This window comes from Vigna angularis, chromosome 6 (assembly GCF_016808095.1).
Source record: "Vigna angularis cultivar LongXiaoDou No.4 chromosome 6, ASM1680809v1, whole genome shotgun sequence".
Taxonomy (NCBI): Eukaryota; Viridiplantae; Streptophyta; class Magnoliopsida; order Fabales; family Fabaceae; genus Vigna; species Vigna angularis.
The window spans coordinates 11353949-11375000 of NC_068975.1; the positions used below are offsets into that span (position 1 = coordinate 11353949).

A 21052-nucleotide genomic window follows, 5' to 3' on the forward strand; every position below is an offset into this window, starting at 1 on the left:
TTGATGTAATCGAATCACAATAAATGCTTGGTCAACATATTTAAAAGGCTTAAATGCTTACTTCGTCCGCATGTTAAGAGGTGAATTTCTATTTAGTACTTGGTTTTAAAAGTGTAGACATTGTGTCTTAAAGTTATTAAAATTGTTTGAATAAAGTCCTCTCCGTTAAATTGACAACAACGACGTTAACTTCATTTGACGTGGAGCACTTTTTTCCCTCTTTCTCCTCTGCTTTTCTTTAACACCCAACTTTTTCTCTTTTCTCTCTCTTTTCTCTCCTCTCTCCTCATTCCGCCACCATTGGAAATGCATGGCTGGTATTGTATCATTATAATACATATCAAGAGATCCCCTGAAATTTTGATGAGGGTCCATTCCACTATGTTTGCAAGGAAATGAATATTCTCCATTCTGCTGAAGGTTTCAAAACCTGTATTCCTACTAAGCTTTTCTAGTCCAACAGGATTCAGATTCATGTACTTAAGATCAGTATCCCTCGTCGTGTTTTGCTTGTGAAATGCACCAGATTAGAGAGAAGTTATGTTCATGTTACTGTTAGGATGCTGAGAAGAAATAACCCTCTTGGGTAAATCATATCCTGGGGAAATATGATTTGAAGTCAAGGATGCCTAGATGCGAGAAGCTTCATCATCCTGATGTAAGATATTCTTGTGTAAGCTACATCCCCAGGGGCTTGAAAAGTCGCATTAGGGGATCCACGTTCTTCAAAACTCCCATTCAACCTGCAATTTTGAGAACTACCAAGCTGATTGGAACCAATAGCTGAAAACTCTAATCCACCTGATGGCTTCTTTTGGGACTGGGAAACGTCAAACCCAAAGGGGGTTGAGGAGGGCAGAGATTATTCATACTCAAATTGTTTCCATCAAATGGAGTAAAGTAATGAACAGGCTTTCTTTTGCTAGGCTTTAAATTCTCTCCTCTTATGATCATGTTGTTTTTCTTATGTTTTCCCTCAGGTTTCTCCTTTTTGCCATATTTCAACAAGCTCATCTCCCCTTTTTTGTGTACAGTGGAGCCACCTGCAATCTGTCTTTTCCTTCCAAGAGAGGGTTTTTCTAACATGGAGCTTCTATTTTCTACATCAGGAATACACCTCTCATACTGATTCTTCGCCAAGAGTTCCACAATTTCCATGGGTATATCATCTAGCATTCCCTGCTCGGACACCTCCAGTGTTTGTTCACTGTATCCTTTCACAAAACCTAGTTGGTCCACAACTTCGATAGTCTGTTGTGTGTTTCTTGAACCATTAATTTCCTAAAAAAATAAATTATATTCACAGAAAGTTTAAACTTTGAGAAGCCAAAATGGTTCGCAATTGATAAAAATAAAAAGCCATTGCAAGGGGATTTCTGGGCACTTACTTCGCAATGAACTGCTTTTCCCGAAAGAGCATTGGTTGGGTTCTCGGAAGAAATGCTTTGCCCTCCAAAGACATTATTATCACTGTCTTTCCACTTAAGTTGCGGTACTTTGGAGGTTCCATCTTGAAAAGGCATTGAGAAAGGTAGATGACTTTCAATTTGATGGATACACTTTTTGCTGTAAACATGTGCATCCATTAAATAATTGTTTAGAGAAAGATGAAGTCCCTCTTCCAGTCATTTTCTATTTAGCAACCCTTGGGCAGAGGGAATTTGAATTGTTAAAGGCATAGTAGACCGGACTTTTTCCCCTGAATATGCATTGGAATCTTGTACTAGCATGTTATTTCTTTGCCAGGATAAAGAATCCAGCTCCCCTTTGCAGCTCCACAGAGTGAGGAGAGAGAGAACAGAGAAGAGAAAAAAAGGAGAAAAAGCTAGGTGTTACAGAAAAACAGAGGAGAGAGGATGGGGAAAAAGTGTTCCATGTCAGATGAAGTTAACACCGTTTGCTTAACGGAGATGACTTCCTTCAAATAATTTTAACAACTTTAGGACGCAATGTCTACACTTTTAAAACTGGGTACTAAATAGAAATTCACCTCTTAATATGGGAACGAAGTAAGCATTTAAGCCTATTTAAAAATATAGTCGTTGTAACATTTAATTCAAGCATTAATAGATTTTCAAAACTGTAACAGACTTAGTCGAATGCAGGTTGCATGTAATCGACTATACAACACAGTTAAACAAAGTTTTGAAAAACTTTCTCTTCAAAAATTCTCACAGCACACTTTGAAAAAGTTTGTGCAAAACCACGAGTTTTAATCGACTTACTTCATAATGAAGTCGACTTAAAACTGTTGTTTTGCCACATATTATAAGTTCAACAAAAGTGCATATGGTTTTCCTTTTCTCAAATATATGTCATGTATTCACAGGTAAGATCTCATGTAAAACACAGTGAATTGCAGCAATGATAGAATCAACACAAACATGTTCTCAAATAATCATAAACATGAAAGTTATGAACATGTAACATATAAACAACACATGTTGTTATTAATAATGTTGTCATCATCAAAAACCAGAAGTTCTTTGAGATTGTAAGGTTTGGCTAAACCAGTGCTCCCCTTATAAAAAATCTCGACAATTACAATCTTTGAAAAGTCCTCATGATCTTTGAATTCATATTTTCCAAAAGTATGTGAATATTAGAATCTTGCTAAGTTATCGTAGTGCTTACTTACTTAAGTATTTTGAGTGCAAACACAAGACTAAAACCTTAAGAGAGCATGGTGAGAGAATATACATTTTAACTTGCGTGATCTCTTTCATATTAGATTACCTAGTAAATTCAAAAGATTAACTCATGTGCTAAAAATAGAATTTTCCCATTCACATGATTCATGGCAACTTGATTTAGAAAGTTGATTAGTTTCCAGTGAAGTTTTTTTCCTTTTGTTTTAATGTTGATATGAATATTAACCCAGAATAAAGTTTTGAAATTACTCAGTTTTATCTAGGAATGCCAAAGGATAAGTGTGGAGGTGTGATAAACAAGATCACAACAATAGAATAGCCTGAAACAAAGCCAATTCAATTTCTATAAAAAGAGACTTAAAGAAACACATTGGGGGAGCTTAGGAACCCTTTAAGGGTTCAAATTTCATCCTCTCTCTCTTATCTCATGTTCTCCACCCTCTCTTTTTCTGTTTTCATGTTATTTATACATTCCATGGAGTGTTAAGCCTCTTGGGTTGATTTTGCTGTAATTTTTTAATTGAATTTTGAGGTTTGATGAATACATTTGCTTGTTCCTTTTTATTCTTGTTATGATTTATTTTTGTCCATGTCTTTTGCTTTTTAATCAAGTAAAAGTAATGATTTTTATATTATAGCAAGTTAGCATGGTGTTAAATCTAGATAACATATCAATTATATGAGTCTAAGGTTTTTTATTTTTAATTGAGAATTTAGTTTGATTAAAGTTAGAAACTTTCATATGATTGAATGGTTTTTTCCAATAATTGAGAATGTACTTTGATTAGTGATAAAAACTTTAACAAGAATTAATCAAGAATGTACTTTGGTTAATTAGCTTTTTACTTGATATAAGAGGTAAAAGAATATACATGATTAGATATAGTAATATTTAATTGAGAATGTACTTTGGTTAAATTTACTATGATTAATCTACAAAGTCCTTGCTTTTAATTGAGAGTGTACTTTAGTTAAGAGTGAGAAGGCGAACAAATTAATTGAGATTTTACATTGATTAATTTGAAAATCTAAGATAATAATTAATTGAACAATAATCTTTAGATAACCAATGATGAATGCTATTTTGAAAAGGCAGTGAAATCAACCTATTTTCTTTATCATTGATTTTATGTCTTTAAATCTTTTTATAAATTTATTTGTTTCTATCTTTTGTTATTTTGTTCTTTAATAATTTATTGATCCTTATATTCTTTATTTTTTTTTATTTTCTAACCCTTCTGTATAGTTTTTATAAGAACTAATTTGTTAAGAATCAATTGCATATTCGTTAGGAGAGGACTTAAGGTTGAATTTATCCTTTCTATTTTGTTGGCTACTATCTTAGCAATACTAAAGTTGACATAGTTTAGTAATTTGATCGCGTGAATGACATCGTTATCACTTTTACATTATTAGATAATTGTATTATAATAATTGTACTATTATATGTGTTTTTGGATATTGATGATGTTAGTTCACCCTTGCATTTGCGGTGATGGTTTCCATTTGTGATGATCATATTTATACGGAAGCAAATGATGGTATAGAGGATATTGTTGATGATGTTGATGCGGTGTAGATCGATAGGAGAGTGGGGAATTATTTTCGGGGTTTTCAAACTTTATTTCTTTTAAATAAATTATGTTGAGGAATTTTAGTATGATATTTCGAGCTGTATTGAAATTGTTATTATTTCCACGAGTTTTAATTAATTTTACAATGACATAATAAGGATTTTAAATATTTCAATATATTGTGATGGTATCAGAGTTGTATTTATTTTAATCAAATAACGTTTTTTTTTTCTTAAACGTGGCATTCTAAATAGGGGTGTTATAGTTATGACCCCGTATGACGAGCTTGAATTTGGCTTCTCTTGGGAGGGAGTCAACACCAAGGATTATCGATCTATGAACCACCTTTAGAGAGGGAAACCTGACAAAGACCATACTTGTTTAGTACTTGATGATAAATGAAAACACATCTTATAACATCCTGCTAGGACGACCATTGCTCAACCTACTCGGCGATTGTTTCCACTCCCCATCTCACCATGAAGTTCCCCTCCTCGTTAGTGAATTCATCATGGTCCTTGGAGACCAGAAGACGACATAAGAGGTCTACATTGAAAGTTTCGACTCCCCATCCCACTACTTACTACAAACATTGTTGAAGGGAAAATATAGGTAATTTGATCATTAAAGGGGAAGACCTCGATCCTAAGATAGGTGGGGATGCTAGAATTTAACTTGTTGGAGAAAAGTGTATCGGAAGGCCAATGCCTTATGATAGGAGTGATGGTAGATGAAGAAGAAGAGAAGTGTATAGGCCATGTCTTGGCAAATAATATTGATATATTTGGTTGGATAGCAGCCAACCTTATAAGGTTCATCCCAAGGATAGCATCTGACAGGTTGTCCATCTTCAACAAAGCTAGGTTGGTATTGTAGAAGAAAATAAAGCTAAGAAGGTGTTAAGATGTCGACAAGTGTACCGAATCGTATCAAGTAATAATAAATGGTAAGACCAAGTATCGTTTTCCAAGAGACTCACGACACTAGACAGTAATGTAATTACTTAACTAATTAAGATTTTGAAGAACAATTTTAGGGTTTTTGAATGCAAAACAAGAAAGTAAATATGAATGCAAATTGATCAATTGAGGCTAAACACAAGAATGAATGGATGAAGTTGAAAATATGAGATGAGTATGTTGTTGGGGTTTAGATTTCACCTAGTTTACTCTTATGCATATATGAATTCATCTTCTTCATTCAATTGTTAAGGTCACTTTCTAAAGTACTTAAAACCCGATCCCTCGACGAAGAAAGCCTATCCTTAATTACTAGACCACAATCCCTTGCATTCCTAATAATTAATTTTGCATTACGATTAGAAGCTTAAGACGACCAAACCTCTTATCCCCATCCCTAGGCAATATTGCTTTTGGTAGCAATTCTCCAGATCTAGGTTTCCCTGTATGTGTCCATATCACGAAAATCAATAATCATGTCATGAATGAGTTAAACATAACAAGCATAGAGCAAAGAAGAATAACCCTAACACTTGATGAAAGAAGCATAAATAAATAAGAATCAATTCAAATACATGAGAGTTCAGAGGTTACATCTTCCCTAACAACAAATAAGGTTTAGTTCTCCATTATCATGGAGAAACTAGATGAACAATGGAATGGAAGGGATAGAAAAACCCTTAAAACTGAAGAGGAGAGCTCCCACATCCCCAAATTTGCCTCCAAGGGGTGAAAAATGTGTTTCTATGCTCAAGCCATCAAAAGATACCATCCCTAGGATGTCCAAGTCCTTAAATAGATCAGAAAAATAATAGAAAACGGGTCCAAGCCCATGTCGCTGGCACTCAGCATCCTAAGTGGGGCGCCCAGGTGTGCTGCGGCACATGAAGACTGGCGCTTAGCGCCCTGGAAGGGGCAATCAGGCGAATTTACGCGAAGACTGGCGCTCAGCGCCCTTGAGGGGCGCCTAGGCGATGATGCAGTGTAGAATGACATTCAGCAAGTGTCATGGACTGTTCGATTTTACTTTTTTAATCGTTCGGCCTCACACTGTTGATTGTTTGGCCTATCGTCTACCACATCATTCGGCTTCTCCTTTCTCAAACCATTCGGTTTGTCAACCTTTCTCTCAAACCGTTCGACAATTGTCTTCTTTCTCACACCGTTCGGTCTTCAGTCTCTTCTATCACACCGTTCGGTCTATCTCCTTACACCGATCGGTCTGCATTTTGCTCTATCACGCCGTTCGATGTATCTTCTTGAACCGTTCGGTCTTGATTCTCCTCTTTCAAATCATTCCAATTTCCGACAAAATCAAGGAAATTTAGTGATAAAATCATTAAGTATATCCTCTACTCACTTATTCACAAAACTAAACTAAAAACATGAGTTCAAGCAAGCTTCTAAGTCAAAAAGGGTTGATTTAGTATCAAAATTACATCACAGATAACAGTATATTCAATTGTTATCACAACCTCAAACTTGAAACTTTGTTTGTCCTCAAGCAAAATGTAGCTTGGCTTAAACAAAATAATCATACTACAATGGTCAAGCACATCAAAAAGCATTTTCCTCTAGGACAAGTAAATCACTCATGTCTACTCATCATAGAAAGATTAGTCAAGATATAATGATGTTTTAGCCAATCAAGCTTCAACTATGGTGCTCGCATAATCAAGACATACACAACAGATGCAAACCTCATGAATAATCAACAACTAAGCAAGAATGTTATCATACAATGCATGGAACAATTCCTCACCAAAGACAATGTTTCACTCAAGCAATCAAAAGTGTTTCACTCAAGCACTCAAAAGTGTTTCACTCAAACTCAAAGGTGTATATTGAGATGACACTCTTACACTCTACCATCACAATGTCACATGAATTAACTTTGTCTTTCATTTAACAACATATCAAACACACTTACAAGCAAGTTATCATCACAAGGACTTTTTTTGGCTTGTATTGAGGCCGGGCTAAGAAGAAAATTGGTGTTTCTAGACAACAAAATCCTTGAGTTAAGAGAGTGCATAATTCATTTATTCACATTAACAATCAACTCTCGTTCTTCTTTTATGTGAGAAACCAATCTTGAACTCATTCTCAACCTTTCTTGCATTCAGCTTAACCTTTTCTTTTCTTTTGCTTTTTGCTTTAGCTCAATGCTCTTTAATGAATTTCACAAAGTTCTTTCCGGTTTCTCACAACCCCAAACTTGAACCATTCTCCATTACCATATAACATACTCCACTCAACTCAAGGCAAGGATTTCAAAAAGGTTTTTTCAAATTTCAATTTTAGGCTCAAGGTTCAAAGGGTAAAGAGAAACATTGTTCTTTGTTAGGTTCACCTATTGACATTGGTTCTAAGGGAGAAGAAAGCATGGCCTTTATCATGTGTAACAAGCAAGCAAGTGGCTCAATCATAGAAAATTAGGCAAAATCAATCATGCTTCCAAAGTAATAGCATTCAATCAATCAAAAAATCTGGAGTCCAACCTCTCACAAGTTCAATCAAGTTCCACAATTTAATAACATCCTACCTAGCAAATTAATCACAATTGAAATCATGCATCAGTTTCTAATAATTATGAGCAACCACCATCTATGCTTAAAAGCCTCACCAATCATTAACTCAACATGCATCATAGAACAATAGAGCAAACACAAGAATATTACTCATCACAAACAACAATTTATCACATCATACCAAACCATTGCAGCACAATTCATTAAACCAAGTACATAACAACAATGTAAACACAATTCAAATAAGCATAAAAATCCTGATTCAGCAGCATCCATCAGTAGATGCGTTCATCTGAATCTTCCAGCATCCATTAGTAGATGTGAATCCTTCTCATCAGCATCCATCAGTAGATGTTGATCTTTCTCATCTTCATCGGCACCCCTCAGTAGATGTCGTCAGTAGCATCCACTAGTAGACGCTTAATCACATATCATCCATCAGTGGATGCTTAATCTAGTAGCATCCCTCAGTAGATGATCCTCTTCATAGCAGCATCCATCAGTAGATGTTATCATCTGAGTCCTCCTAACATCCCTCAGTAGATGTTGTCTAGCATCAATCAGTAGATGTTGTCATTACTTCAAAGCAAAATCAAATCCAAACCACACAAATAATCAATTAAAAAGAAAAAGTCAGAAATTGGGTTGCCTCCCAATAAGCGCTTGTTTAACGTCACGAGCCTGACACCATTAAGCTCGATCTAGATATTTACCATTGGCGTTCCTCCTTCCTTCATGACACTAACAAAATCTCAGCAATTCTCTTGTCACCAACTTGACTCTCCTAGAGTAAGGAGCCTCAATCTCAAAAGTGATATTAACATATTCGCCATTTGCAACATCATTCTTGTGGGATATTAACATCTAAGTAATTTAGAAAGTGATATTAACATTAATGAAGAAGATGAATTCATATATGCATGAGAGGAAACTTGGTGAAATCTAAACCCCTACGACATATTTATCTCATATTTTCAACATCATCCATTCACCTTTGTGTTTTTCTTTCAATTGGTCAAAATTGCATTCATGTTTATTTTTATAGCATTTGCATTCAAAACCACTAAATTGTTCTTCAAAAGTCCTAATTAGTTGGATAATCACATGATTGTTTAGTGTCGTGAGTCCTTTGCGAAACGATATTTGCTCTTACCATTTATTATTACTTGATACGATTCGATATATTTGTCGACATCTTAACAATTATCCCTTCCTGTGTGATTTTTCTCGGTAAATTTCACTGAGATAATCGATTATCACAGTGCATTTTGGTGAAAAATGGCGAATTTGATGAAGAATGGATTTGAACCAAGCTTGAGGAGTTGTTGAACATGATGATAATCATAGATTAAGGTTAGTAGTTATGTTTAGGGTCAGTTTGACTTGTGGTTGAGAGTGGAGCATGAGTGCGTGTTGGCATGTACCTGAGTAGGTGATTGATGAACATGAGAGTGAAGGATAAGTCTACTTGTTGTACCTTGTAAATACTGGTTCTATCTGTGGATAAGTGCTTCCTTTTGACTTGTGTGCATTGGAAGGAGATGATCTGTAGGGGAGGCTACATCTGTAAGAGCGACTACAGTTAGTGAGGTAGGGTACAAGAATGAGATGGACTCTTTCCACTATTGTATTATTGTATAGTGATGCTTATGGTGTTGTTCATGACTGGGATAATCATGATGGTAGTGTATCTATGATGATGATCATAGTACTTAAGATGCTTCAGGTTATGTTATGTTGATAGTGGTGTTACTATAATGGTTATAGTAAATAGTTAGCATGGGTGCTAATGAGTGGATAGACCAAAGGTCTATGTGTAAGATCTTAGTGATGAAATCAAGGGTTAGAGATCAAGGATCGATGATCGAAGATTGAGTAATTCAGTATGATTAAATTGTTTATGTTAGAGGATTAAGAATCCTATTTTTATTACTACTATGTATGGGGTATTTGATTATGGTAGGTATAATCCGAAGATATGTATCTTGTTGTGTGTTTGATTATGGTTGATATAATCAATATATATGTAACTTGTTGTTATGATTGTTTTATCGGTAACTTACCCCATACATGTTTGTGTTTGTGTGTTTGTGACTGAAATTATAGTTGATGATCGTATAATGTGTTATACGTGAGCAGATAATGTTTCAGATGTTTTAGAAGCGTAATTGACTCGAGAGAGGATGGAGAATAACCTTGAGATTTATTTTAAGTTATTTTGTTTTACAAGTTAAGACAATATAATTAGAGTATTTTTATCGTTATTTTATTATTCGAAATAATGTAATTGAATAAGGTTATCTTTAACTAGGTTTACGGGCTATGATAAATTTTGAATTTTACCAATTTTTAATAATTCGTGACAAAAATTGGGATGTTATAAGCCATATTTAGTTTTATAATCATAAAATAGTAATAATAATAATTTTATTATTTTTTATTATCACAATGCTAAACACACATACACGTTCACTTGTATTAATAAAGCTAATACAATATATTTTTTATACTATTATATAAAAGGGATTTCTCCACTTTTGCATTGATATTCGTTTTCTATTTTCACATTTTAAATAAATATTTTTCAAATAAAATAATTATTTTACCAATTTTATCTAGTAAGTAACATTTTTTAAAATTGATATTTTTATTTTACTTTTTTTTAAAATTTAACTATTTTTTAAAATTGAAATAATCAGTTATAATAAAATTATGAAAATTATTATATTTACTTTTATAATGATAATAATAAAATTACATAATAATGATTAGAGAATTAAGAATGAAATATTCGAATGATTTTGTTCTATAAATACTTTTAGAAGAGAAAAGCTATATAAACAGTCTTTTAGAAATGAATGCATTAGTCAATTTTAGTTTATGAAAAAAATATTTATGTTTTAAAATATTTAAAAATTTGTTCAAATATATTTCTAATAATATTTTTAAATTCAAATTCATGCCCTGTAATATGATGTGAAAGTAAATTTGGACGTTTGCCTTGTGAATATAAATACAGTCTTCAGTTAGGCTTTTGGCACTAAAAAAATCAATTTGGGAATCTTTATATCGTTTTCAATATCAATTGGATCATCCAGTGATGTAGATCTCTCTTCTATTTAGGTTTTTTTATTTAACTTAGTGATCACATTAATGACTTGTTATAGGATAAGTTTTTGTTTTTTTATATATTAACTATTACAAAGCTTTGATCCTTTCAAATTACTATATATTTTATACAAGATATGGCGAATAAATTCTAGGTGTTATTATAAATACTCTTAAATCCCAAGATGCTGATATTAATTTAACCACGGATTCTAAGGCCATGATAATTAGTAACGCCACTTTTATATATATATATATATATATATATATATATATATATATATATATATATATATATATATATATATATATATATATATATATATATATATATATATATATGATTTGTTAACGCGTACGGTTGTTTTTCAATTGGTACATTTTAAATCGGGGTTTTAGTAGAGAAAAATACCCTTGTATATAATGGATTCTAAGTTTTAAGATTAAGGGTATTTTAATAATTTTCATTTTCAAAACTAAAAAAAAAAAACCCAAACCCTTTTCAACTCTTTCTCTTTTATCTCTCTCACTCCAAAACTTTGAGTCATTATACAAAATAGGCTTTTTAAGTCTGTTATTTTGAGCTTTTTAAATCTGTTTTAGAACAGACTTAGATTCGACGGACTTAAATTTTAAATATGTTATTAAGCAACAAACTTAAATTTTAACTCTGTTAAATTTTTCATCCAAAATTGCAAATCCAATATATATTCCATTACCACCTCAATCAACCACCAGAAAATTCATCTTTCTTATATAAATTTCCATACACAATAAAGATCAAATTGGAATATAATACAAGTAATCATTCTCTCAATTCAATTCATCTTAACAATAAAAAAAATACACTAAGAACCCATAAATCCAATCACATTCTTTACATAATGTAATACAAATTAGAAAAGAGGAAGAGAAATTGGAGTAATTAGTAATCACTCCCAAGAAACCCTAAAACCCTAAAAATAACTATAACACAGATTAAAATCTAAAACGGCAACAGCGGCAGGAGCAGCGGGAGCGGCGATCTCTCAAGGTAGGAGAAGGTGGAGAAAGAAGTGTGATGTTTCTGTGAAGAAAAATTAGGTTAAAAATAGATATAAAGAAAAAGTAGATTAAAGATGGATTTAAGTCTATTCAAAATTTAACTCATATAAAATTAAAGTTTTATTTTATTTGAAAAAAATTTAAATGTTAACTTCAGTCGGGTAGAAAACTAAACATATACAAAAATTATGTCTGCTTGTATTTAAATAGATTTAAAATAAAAATTTAAGTCTGTTATAAGATTAACAGATTTAAAATATAAACTTTTATTTACAAAAGTGCCCCCGCACATTTATTAAGTCTATTATTTTGAAAACATACTTAAATTGAGAGACTTAAAAGACTCTTTCTGTACTAGTGATATGTTGAATCATCATCTCTAAAAAAATTCATCCAAGCCAATTATCAATTCCTTCGGATGTCATTATGCCTCTGAAAATTAGATAAAATTATATACGACAAAAATTATAAAATGAAAACTCATTATAAAATCATTTTTTGTAAGAAATTGTTTAACAACGAGTGTTTCTGATTTTTTCCAAGGAAAAACTCATTATAAAATCAATTGGGGCTAGAGAAAAAGTTGGAGTAAAAGAGATGAAAGAGAAAAGGTTGAGAGGAATCAGAGAGGTGAGTAAGGGTTTGGGTTTTTTTGTTTTTAGTTTTGAGAATGAAAATTATTAAAATACTCTTAACCTTAAAACTTAGAATCCATGATATATGATATATAAGGGTATTTTTGTCTACTAAAACCCGATACACATAACTAAAATGTACCAAATGAAAAATAGACGTACGCACGTTAGCAAACCCATATATATATATATATTACAATTTCTAATAGAAAACAAATTAGGAAAATGAAGGTATCATATAAAGAGATCGTTAATAAAAAAAATGTAATAATTATAATTCACCTACGAAGATGAAAATTTAGTAATTATGAAATTTTTTATATTGATGGTTAATATAATCAGTAATAATTTATCAGTCATAGGAAATAATAGGTTAGATCAAATAGAATTAATATAAATAGTTTATATTTAATTTAAAAAAGAAAAAATCAACTTTTATTTTTATGTTTATTTCCTTCTCTTTTTTTCTAATTTTGTGAGTCTTTTCGTACTTCTTCCTATTTATTGTTTGTTAATTTATACTTAAAAAAATTCGATATTATCAATAATTAGTATTAGTTGATAACAAGTGAAATCTGTCTTAATTCTTAATTTTATATAGAATACCAATATAAAATTTGTTAATAATTTTTTTGTCTATAAATATTATTAACGAATTTAGGAAAAAAAAAATTTTATTATCGATGACATGTGTATTATCAGTAATAATTGAATTATAGAGATCTTTATTCTATGTACAAAAAAAATATATTATAAACTATTGAACTAATATATTATGTAATGAAAACTCTTATATAATGAAAAGACCTATGAAAACTCTTAATTATATAAATGCCTAATTATGAAAACTATCAACAATTAAAACTTCTACCAACGAAAATTCTTAATAATTAAAAATCCTAAGACGTAAATACTACCACCTAAAACTTCAATAACCTTGAATGTGTCTAAGATTGATAGAGTACCTTTTATTATTGTATGAGATTGTTTTAGTTTAAAATAGAAAAACTAATTGCATTTTAACAATAAAATAATTGAACATCTTAGCATCCTAAACCCAATCAGAATGATATATCAAGTTTACGGTGTGTACTTGATTAAATCTTTTCCCCTCTTTATGTAATGCCTTCGACATTTGTTTCAGAACATGTGTTATGTGCACTTTGAACTAAAATTTAAAAATTGTTCAATTATTTCCTAAGAAAATTAAAATTGATAGAAAATTATTAAAGACATATGTTTGCGATAAGAAACCAATTCAGCCCCCTCTTAGTTTATTGTTCACGCTATACATTCCGCTGCACTGCTTTGACAATTAGTATTAGAGCTTGCTTTGATAGTAATTCAAATGGCGAGGCAACACCAAATCTTTGTTGAGGGTGTCTCTATCAACAGAACTCCTTTGTTTAATGGTAAAAATTATGCTTTCTAAAAGTCAAAATGCAAATTGTTATGGAATTTGTAGATGGTGAGATTTGGGAAACTGTCACAAATGGTTCTTTTGTTCCTACTGTATTTATTAGCAATTTTCAGAAACCAAAACCTCATGACCAATGGAATGCTTATGATAGAAGAAGAACTCAATAGATGTAAGGGCTCAAAATATTATATCATCTACTTTAACTATTGATGAGTTTTACAGGGTCTCTACCTGCAAGAATGCTCAAGAGATAAAGAAGATGCTAAGGGTCACTCACGAAGGTACAAATGATGTAAGAAGAGCAAGAAGGAATACCTTGATCCTGGAATATGAGATGTTTTGAATGAAGCAAGGAGAGACAATCATTTATGTTCAAAAGTGCTTCACTCGTATTGTGAATCATCTCATCAGGTTACGTAAATCTTTGGATAATGATCGGTTAAATATAAAAATTCTTAAATCTTTAGAGAAGACTTGGCAACCAAGGTGACTGCAATAAGTGAGTCACAAAATCTCAACACCATATCAATGGCCACATTGCTTGGTAAGTTGATAGAATATGAACTTGATCTTGGAAGATTGAATGAGGATGAAGAAAAAGGAAAGAAAAAGACGCTAGCTTTCAAATCCGAGGTTGAAAAAGGAAAGAATATAAAAAAGGATGAAGACTTTGATGAAGATGAAGAAAATATGTGTCGTATCATCAAAATGCTAAACAAGTTCATGAAGTCTAAAGTAAAAGAAGATTCAAAAGCGGGAAGAAGGAAAATAAAAAATTTTCATCAAATGACCGTTATTATGGTTGCGGAGAGAAAGGACATATGAAAGTTGAGTGCCCTAATCAAAAGAATGGTGAAGAAAGAAATACAAAGAAGTTCTTCACGAAAAAGAAAACCTACATTGCTTGGGTATGATGATAATGAATCAACATCAGGCTCTAGTGACTCTGATAAGCAAGCAAACGTTTATTTACTGGCAAACAAAAATATATATGAAAGCCAAATAAGTTCAAAATCTAGAAAGTCCATGTGGTATCTTGACAATGGTTGTTCAAGACACATGACAGGGGACAAAAAGAAATTGACAAACTTCCGGAAAAAGAAACATGGCTATGTCACATATAGTGATAATAACCCGGGAAAGATCCTTGGTATAGGAGATATTAGAAGTGCAAACACCTTGGTGATTAAAGATGTACTGTTTGTAGAAGGATTGAAACACAATATACTCAGTATAAGTCAACTTTGTGATAAAGATCTCAAGGTAACTTTTAAACCAAATTACTACACTATAACTCAACTAACCTAGACACTAAGTATTTTAATTCTCTTCAGAATGTACAACACTTATGAGCAAATGTAGTTTGGCAACTCTTAAGGAGAGGATAAAAAGAATACAATGAAATATGAGATATTGGTAAGGTTCTTTCTCTAGAAAATTTTGCTTCAGACGATATAAGAGCAGACTAACAACAACCTTATATAAGCATTCAAAAGTTGCCTATATTATGACCGTTAGACAGAGAGGTTGATTTTATGTAGAGTTGGTAGTCTTTTTAGGTGAGACGTCAGACTCAAGTCTACTTTGCAAAGGTACAGTGCTTTGTCATATTCTTTATCAAAACATAACTTGTACGATGTGTCAAAGCAGAAGTCTTCAAGGGAAACATTCCCAAAATATTCCTCATATTTCTCAATGTCTTTTTCATGGGTGTGGTGATTCTAATCAAGCCTTTGTACTTTTTGTGATCTGAACAAATATCAAGAATAATGTATACAATTATCGAAGCACTTTGTCCTACATGCATTAAATATTTTGAACGTTGATAAACGTTTGTAGACGATACATTTCATATAATGCTTGCTTGAGTAAGCTCTGTTTTGAATAATACATTTTAAGCTTCAGTGTTAGCATAGAGATAAACACTTCTTTTAGTAAGACGCTTGCTTGTAAAATGATGTTTGTTAACACATATCATCTATTAAATCATTCTGTAATAAAGACACTTGCTTTCATTAGATGTTGTTTCTAAAGATTTGTCTGTCAGACAATATAGTCTATAAAATGTTATTATAGCTTGATTACGTGTAGAATAGGTGTTAAAAAATGTTATTAGAAACTTGCTTAATCTCTCGTTTTGAGTTTAATTATGTGAATAAGAGAGTTGATATTATACTTGATGATTTTTATCACTAATTCCCTTGATTTTTTAGGTTATTGGAATGATTTGGAAGAGGAGTTAAAGTATTAGGGATTTGGAACCCAGAAAGGACAAAAAAAGCACCAGAAGAGATGGCTATAGAAGGTCGCACGATGCCTAGTTTCCCTTTTCTGGGGCCCTGAGCGCAGGTTCTCATGCAACCACGCCTGGTTGCCCTTTTCTAGGGCCCTCAGCGCCAACAGTCACGCACCAGTTCCTGCTTGCCCTTTGAGGGGCGTTGAGCGCTAGACTCTAGGTACCGCAGGACGCCTGGTTGCCCCTTTTAGGGCCCTCAACGCCACTTCTCTTGCAAGCTCACTCGGTTGCCCTAAGTAAGGGCGTTGAGCGCTAGTGTGTTGGGCCTTTGGACATATTTTTTATCTATTTAAGGATTTGCACGCCCTAGGGTTCACATATTTGGACGGCTGAAGCGCAAAAACACACTTTTCGACCCTTTGGAGGCAGATTTGGATGCGGGAGCTCTCCTCTTCGTTTTCTAGGGTTTTTATCTCATTTTCATTCCATTGTACACCAATGTTCTCCATGACAACGGAGAACTAAACTCATTTGTTGTTGGGAAATATGTAACCTCTAAACTTTCATGTCTTTGAATATGATTTGAATTATTTTATGCTTCTTTCATTAATTGTTAGTGATTTTCTCCTTTCCTCAATGCTTGTTATGTTTTGATCACTCATAACATGATGTTTAGATTTCTTTGTTATTGGGAAATACCTAGAAACCTTGATCTGGAGAATTTCATCCAAAAGAAATATTGCATAGGGATAGGGATAGGATGTTTGGTTGCCTTAAGCTTCTGTTCGTAATGCATAATTGATTATTATGGATGCAAGGGATTGTGGTCTAATAATTAAGGATAGACCTTTTACGCCGAGGGATCGAGTTCTAAGTAATTTAGAAAGTGACATTAACAATTTAATGAAGAAGATGAATTCTTATATACATGAAAGTAAGGAAAGTGAAATCTAAACCCCAACAACATAATCATCTCATATTATCAACATCATTCATTTTTGTGTTAAACCTCAATTGATCAATTTGCATTCATATTTTCTTTTGTTGCATTTGCATTTAAACACCAACAAAATAGCTTTTCGGTCTTAATTAGTTAAGTAATCACACGATTGTTTAGTGTCGTGAGTCTTCTGGCATACGATACTTGGTCTTACAATTTATTATTACTTGATACGATTCGGTACACTTGTCGAGGTCCTAACACGCTTTCAAACACATATTGTCTAAATGGACAACGTTTTACAAACAACGTCTTACAAATAAGCATTTATCTCAATGTTCATTAACACACTGAAGCTTAAAAGATGTTTTATTCAAACAATGTTATTCAAGAAAGTGTGTCTTACAAAATGTATAGCCTAAGGAAAGTCTGCTAAACGCTATAAATCACAAACAACTTTTGAATATAAGCATCTAATGTCTTACTCCGTCTCATAATTATATGTTGAATTCTTTGGTAAATGATATATTTATTAATGAGTTGACAAATGATAAAATGTTTTGAACAAACAATATAACCTATCATTTATCAACGTTCAAAATATTAAATGTATGTACAATAAGGTGTTTTGATGCTTGTATATATTGTTCTTGATATTTTTTCAGATCATAAAAGTCCAAAAACTTTATCACAATCACCTCTGCAAAACATTGTAGACTTGGGTCTAACTTCTCACTTAAAAAGACTACCAACTCTACATGAAGTCAACACTATTTATTTTTAATAGACATTTTTCAATGAAAGCTATAATAGATGAACACATGATGAGAAGAAAAAGAAAATACAATAGAAAACTTTTGAACACTTCTTGTGACAAATGACATTTTTCTATGGTCAAGGATTTTAGTTATGCAAATTCTAGAGGATATAAGTATAAGTAAATCAAAGTTGAGAGAGACTTAAACACTACCGTATTCAATGTTGGGAATTTAATTGTTCCAATGGTACCATTGTGAATAAGTTTTCGTAACATTATACTTGCTTCTAACTTTAATTCACTTAGCTGGTTGAGTGGCTAAGCTGCAGAAGGAGTGAATAAGTTTCGCAGAAAGGAACAACTTTTAATGGGTACCGTTTGCAAATTTTCAAAGCCAAAAATTCTCACTGGATCTTTATTCCATATGAATACCTAATTATGTAGTTTTGCCAAGTTTGTATAAAATATTTTCTAAGTGCACGCACCCTCTTCAAGGGTAAGTTTTGACGTCAAACAAATATTCTAAAGTTTTGCATTGTTCATGCTTATATCTTTAAGCATGTTCGTTCTCTTCATCAAAATAGACACAAATTTGTTTAGTCTTTCATCACAAATTTTATTCAAAGTTGCAGTTCTTGTATGTGAACGCCAAATTATATCTATTGTCTTTCTTAATTCCTCGTTGTCTTTAGTAACGTACTCCTTTATAAAGCCACACAAAATCTTTATAAAATTAAAAGAGGACTTTGAAACTGTATACGCACCAATCTAATAAAAAAACATAAATTTAATTTTCACATATTAGTATGGTTCAAATTGCAAGGTTATTGATTAAGCTGACTTTAAAATGACATAAAAATTGACTTTTAAAAAAGATTTAAAAAATAAAAATATTTTTAACTTTTCCAATAAATAAACATTTATATTAATATAAATAAATAAAAAGTAACTATAATAAATATAATAAATGTTAATTAAAATAAATATTAAAAATAAATAATTTAATATTAACAGACACTAGCTAAAATAAATAAATTAATGAATCTTAAATAGTTATTAAAAATATATATTAGTATTAATGTTAACTAAATAAATATAAAAATAAATAAGTTAGTAAAAAATAATTTTATTTATTTTTAATATTTATATTTATTTAAGTTAACATCTACTCTATCGATTTATATATTATAAATTTGTATATGTATATAACAATGAATATAAATTATAAAGTAGTCTCTATAATTTAGAGTCTCATACGCATATACAACGTAAATACAATGCATTTTGAATATTTAACGCTGGTTTTTACTTATTAACAATGCTAAATATTTGTGTTCTTGTAATGATCTGCGGCATGAGATTATTAAAAGTGCAAAAGAAACCTAAAACACATCTAACCTTTGATAAACTTGTAAGGACAATACCCAGTTTTGTTCATTAATCTAACCTTTTCAAGTGTCAACAATTATCTTGAATAGCGTATGACAGTTTACTGGATTCTAATTTAAATGCATAGGATTTCATACATATTTTTGGCTTTTCAATTTATATTTTAAAATCTGTTATAGAAAATAATTTCACTTTAATTGTTAATTAATTTATTATTTAATGTCTATTCAAATATCAAAATAAGTGTTCTAAAAACTAAAAAAGTGAACAAATTTGATGAATCGCCGAGCTCCCTTTCTCCTCGGTCCACAGAGAGAAAATGTAAGACTGGCGCCAATAATTAATCACGAAAGAAAGGACTAGCTGAGCCGAGATCACTGACTCAAACGAATTTAATACTAATAGAAAATACTAATCGAATAGAAATAGAACTGTCTTTTCATATAGATATCCCTTCAACACAACATAGGTCATCGAAAGGATCTCGAAGACCCACCAACGCACGAAAGCTGGGATCTTTCAGAAAATAGATTCCTATTCGAAGGGTGCATAACCGCATGGATAAGCTCACACTAACCCGTCAATTTGGGATTCAATTCGGTTCCGAGGTATCGGGAAGGAATTGGAATGTAATAATATCGATTCATCCAGATACAGAAGAAAGGGTTCTCTATTGATTCAAACGCTCTACCTACGAGATAGGGATAGAGAAAGAGGAAAAAACCGAGGATTTCACATAGTACTTTTGATCGAAAAATCGATCTTCTTTTTTTCGTACTTTTCGCTCAATGATGAAATGGGTCAGATTCTACAGGACCAAACCTTGTGGGAGTTAAGGAATGATGAAAGAAAAGAAAAAAAGAAAGTAAAGAAAAATGCAGTAGAAGAGTCCTGATTCCAAACGAAAAAATTCAAACTTGATTGAAAAGGATCTTTCTGATTATTGAAGAATGGGGCAAAAGGATTGATCGCGAAAGATTTCTTGTTCTTATTAGAATTAGAAGATCGTGATTGGATCCACATATGTTTGGTAAAAAGAAAGAAAAAATATTCTTCTTTGAGAATAATAAAAAGGAAAGTGTTCAATTGGAACATGAAAACGTGACTGAATTGGTCCTAGTTACTCTTCGGAACGGAATAGAAGAAGGGGAGAGATTCTCGAACCGAACTAGGAAACAGATCCAATGACTTCAAAAAAAATTGAACGAGGAGCCATATGAAGTGAAAATCTCATGTACGGTTCTGTAGAGTGGCAGTAAGGGTGACTTATCTGTCAACTTTTCCACTATTACACCCAAAAAACCAAACTCTGCCGTAAAGTTGCCAGAGTACGCTTAACCTCTGGATTTGAAATTACTGCTTATATACCTGGTATTGGCCATAATTTACAAGAACATTCTGTAGTCCTAGTAAGAGGGGGGAGAGTTAAAGATTTACCCGGTGTGAGATATCACATTGTTCGAGGAACCCTAGATGCTGTCGGAGTAAAGGATCGTCAACAAGGGTGTTCTAGTGCGTTGTAGATTCTTATCCAAGACTTGTATCATTTGAAAATGACATGTGAATCGCTAGAAACATGTAAAGTGTATGGCTAACCCAATAACGAAAGTTTCGTAAGGGAACTGGAGTAGGCTACCATGAGACAAAAGATTTTCTTTCTAAAGAAATTCGATTCGGAACTATGATATGTCCAAGGTCCAATATGGAAAGAATTTCAAAGGTTTTCCTTGACTTTGTCCGTGTCAACAAACAATTCGAAATGCCTCGACTTTTTTAGAATAGGTCCGAGTCAAATAGCAATGATTCGA

At 32.1% G+C, this 21052-nt stretch overlaps 1 protein-coding gene across 1 annotated transcript; it reads right to left on the reverse strand.

The window, feature by feature from the left end:
- Positions 1 to 234: 234 nt before the first annotated feature.
- LOC128197455 (uncharacterized) lies at positions 235 to 1752 on the reverse strand. The gene is made up of 2 exons (XM_052879414.1): positions 1389 to 1752; positions 235 to 1281 (listed from the first exon to the last, which is right to left on the reverse strand). Exons 1-2 carry the CDS (start codon positions 1584 to 1586, stop codon positions 793 to 795), a joined length of 687 nt encoding a protein of 228 aa, XP_052735374.1. The 5' UTR covers positions 1587 to 1752; the 3' UTR covers positions 235 to 792.
- Positions 1753 to 21052: the final 19300 nt, after the last annotated feature.

Excerpts from the sequence above, each read along its gene's own strand:
- LOC128197455 (XM_052879414.1), bottom strand. The coding sequence starts at position 1,586 with ATGGATGCACATGTTTACAGCAAAAAGTGTATCCATCAAATTGAAAGT. Across the intron at positions 1,282-1,388 it reads GAAAAGCAGTTCATTGCGAA|GAAATTAATGGTTCAAGAAA; the intron begins GTAAGTGCCCAG and ends TTATTTTTTTAG.